At 42.7% G+C, this 1,014-nt stretch overlaps 1 protein-coding gene across 1 annotated transcript; it reads right to left on the bottom strand.

The window, feature by feature from the left end:
* Positions 1-771, bottom strand: LOC149252200 (uncharacterized). The gene has a single exon (XM_089454096.1). It carries the CDS (start codon positions 769-771, stop codon positions 1-3), a length of 771 nt encoding a protein of 256 aa, XP_089310222.1.
* Positions 772-1,014: the final 243 nt, after the last annotated feature.

Genomic DNA, 1,014 nt, shown 5'->3' with positions numbered 1-1,014 from the left:
CTAGATCTTCTTCCTCCTTTTCTTTTTGCAGTATCTTGCGAAATGCCCATAATCATGGCAATTTCTGCATTTGAATGGTAGCTGCTCGTAGTCTAACTCTTGGATATAAGACCAATCTGCTATTATTAACTTTATGGCTTCAGGTAACTGTATTTCCAAGTCGACTTCGACGCATATTCTTGCACATGAATATTGATCCCTTCTCTCTGCTATGTTTATGTATTTTCCCAGGGTGTTACCAATCATTTCTAGTGACTTCGAGTTCCAGCAGTGTAGTGGAAGATGAGGGAGGCGCACCCACACTAGAATTGCTGACGACACATCTTGTGTCGGATCGAAATCTGGTGACCATGAGTTCAGATACAAACCCTGAGGTCCCATGAAATATGGTCCATTCCTAAAGATGAGATTTCTGTCTTCTACTGAATAAAAAATAAAGACAAAAAAGCCCTTATCAACCAAGAAACTTCCGATGCCTTCCTTTACTAGTAGTTGCCAGTTCCTCTGTGCCCACGCCTCGATAGCCTTGGGGGAAGGCCATAGCCCTGTAAATTGACCGATGAGCCCTCTTTCAGCTAAGTTCAAAGCAGACCTGCAAGAATCTTCAACGGGAAAGGCGACTGTGGGGATGCTGTCAAGTTTCTTTACAAACTTGCACTGAGTTTCCCTTGCTGGGAATTTACTACTATCACCGATTGGCTTCTTGAACGCAAGTATCTCTAGTGGAGGAGGCGAAGGAGGAGGGGCCTCAGGGCCCCCTCTCGGGGCCATGGCGATGGAGGGAGTACTCAGATTGCACTAGGGGCTGCTGCGCACGCGAAGCATAGGTTTTCAAAACGATATATATATTTTTTTTTTTTTTTTTTTCAGCTAGTCCATCACAAGAATCACTCGTGAACTAGAGTGATTAGTATTAATAAGAGGCTTAATCACTCTATAATACGAAATTAACTTAGAAGATGACTTTGCTAAATCCATAATTGAATCCTATCAGGATTCCACTCATTATTTCAA

The sequence above is a fragment of the Pinus tabuliformis genome, chromosome 7 (genome assembly GCF_031772625.1).
Source record: "Pinus tabuliformis cultivar Carrire ecotype Pingquan chromosome 7, CPIR1, whole genome shotgun sequence".
Taxonomy (NCBI): domain Eukaryota; kingdom Viridiplantae; phylum Streptophyta; class Pinopsida; order Pinales; family Pinaceae; genus Pinus; species Pinus tabuliformis.
The sequence above is the reverse complement of the archived record's forward strand: the minus strand, read 5'-3'. Positions and strand labels throughout refer to the sequence as shown.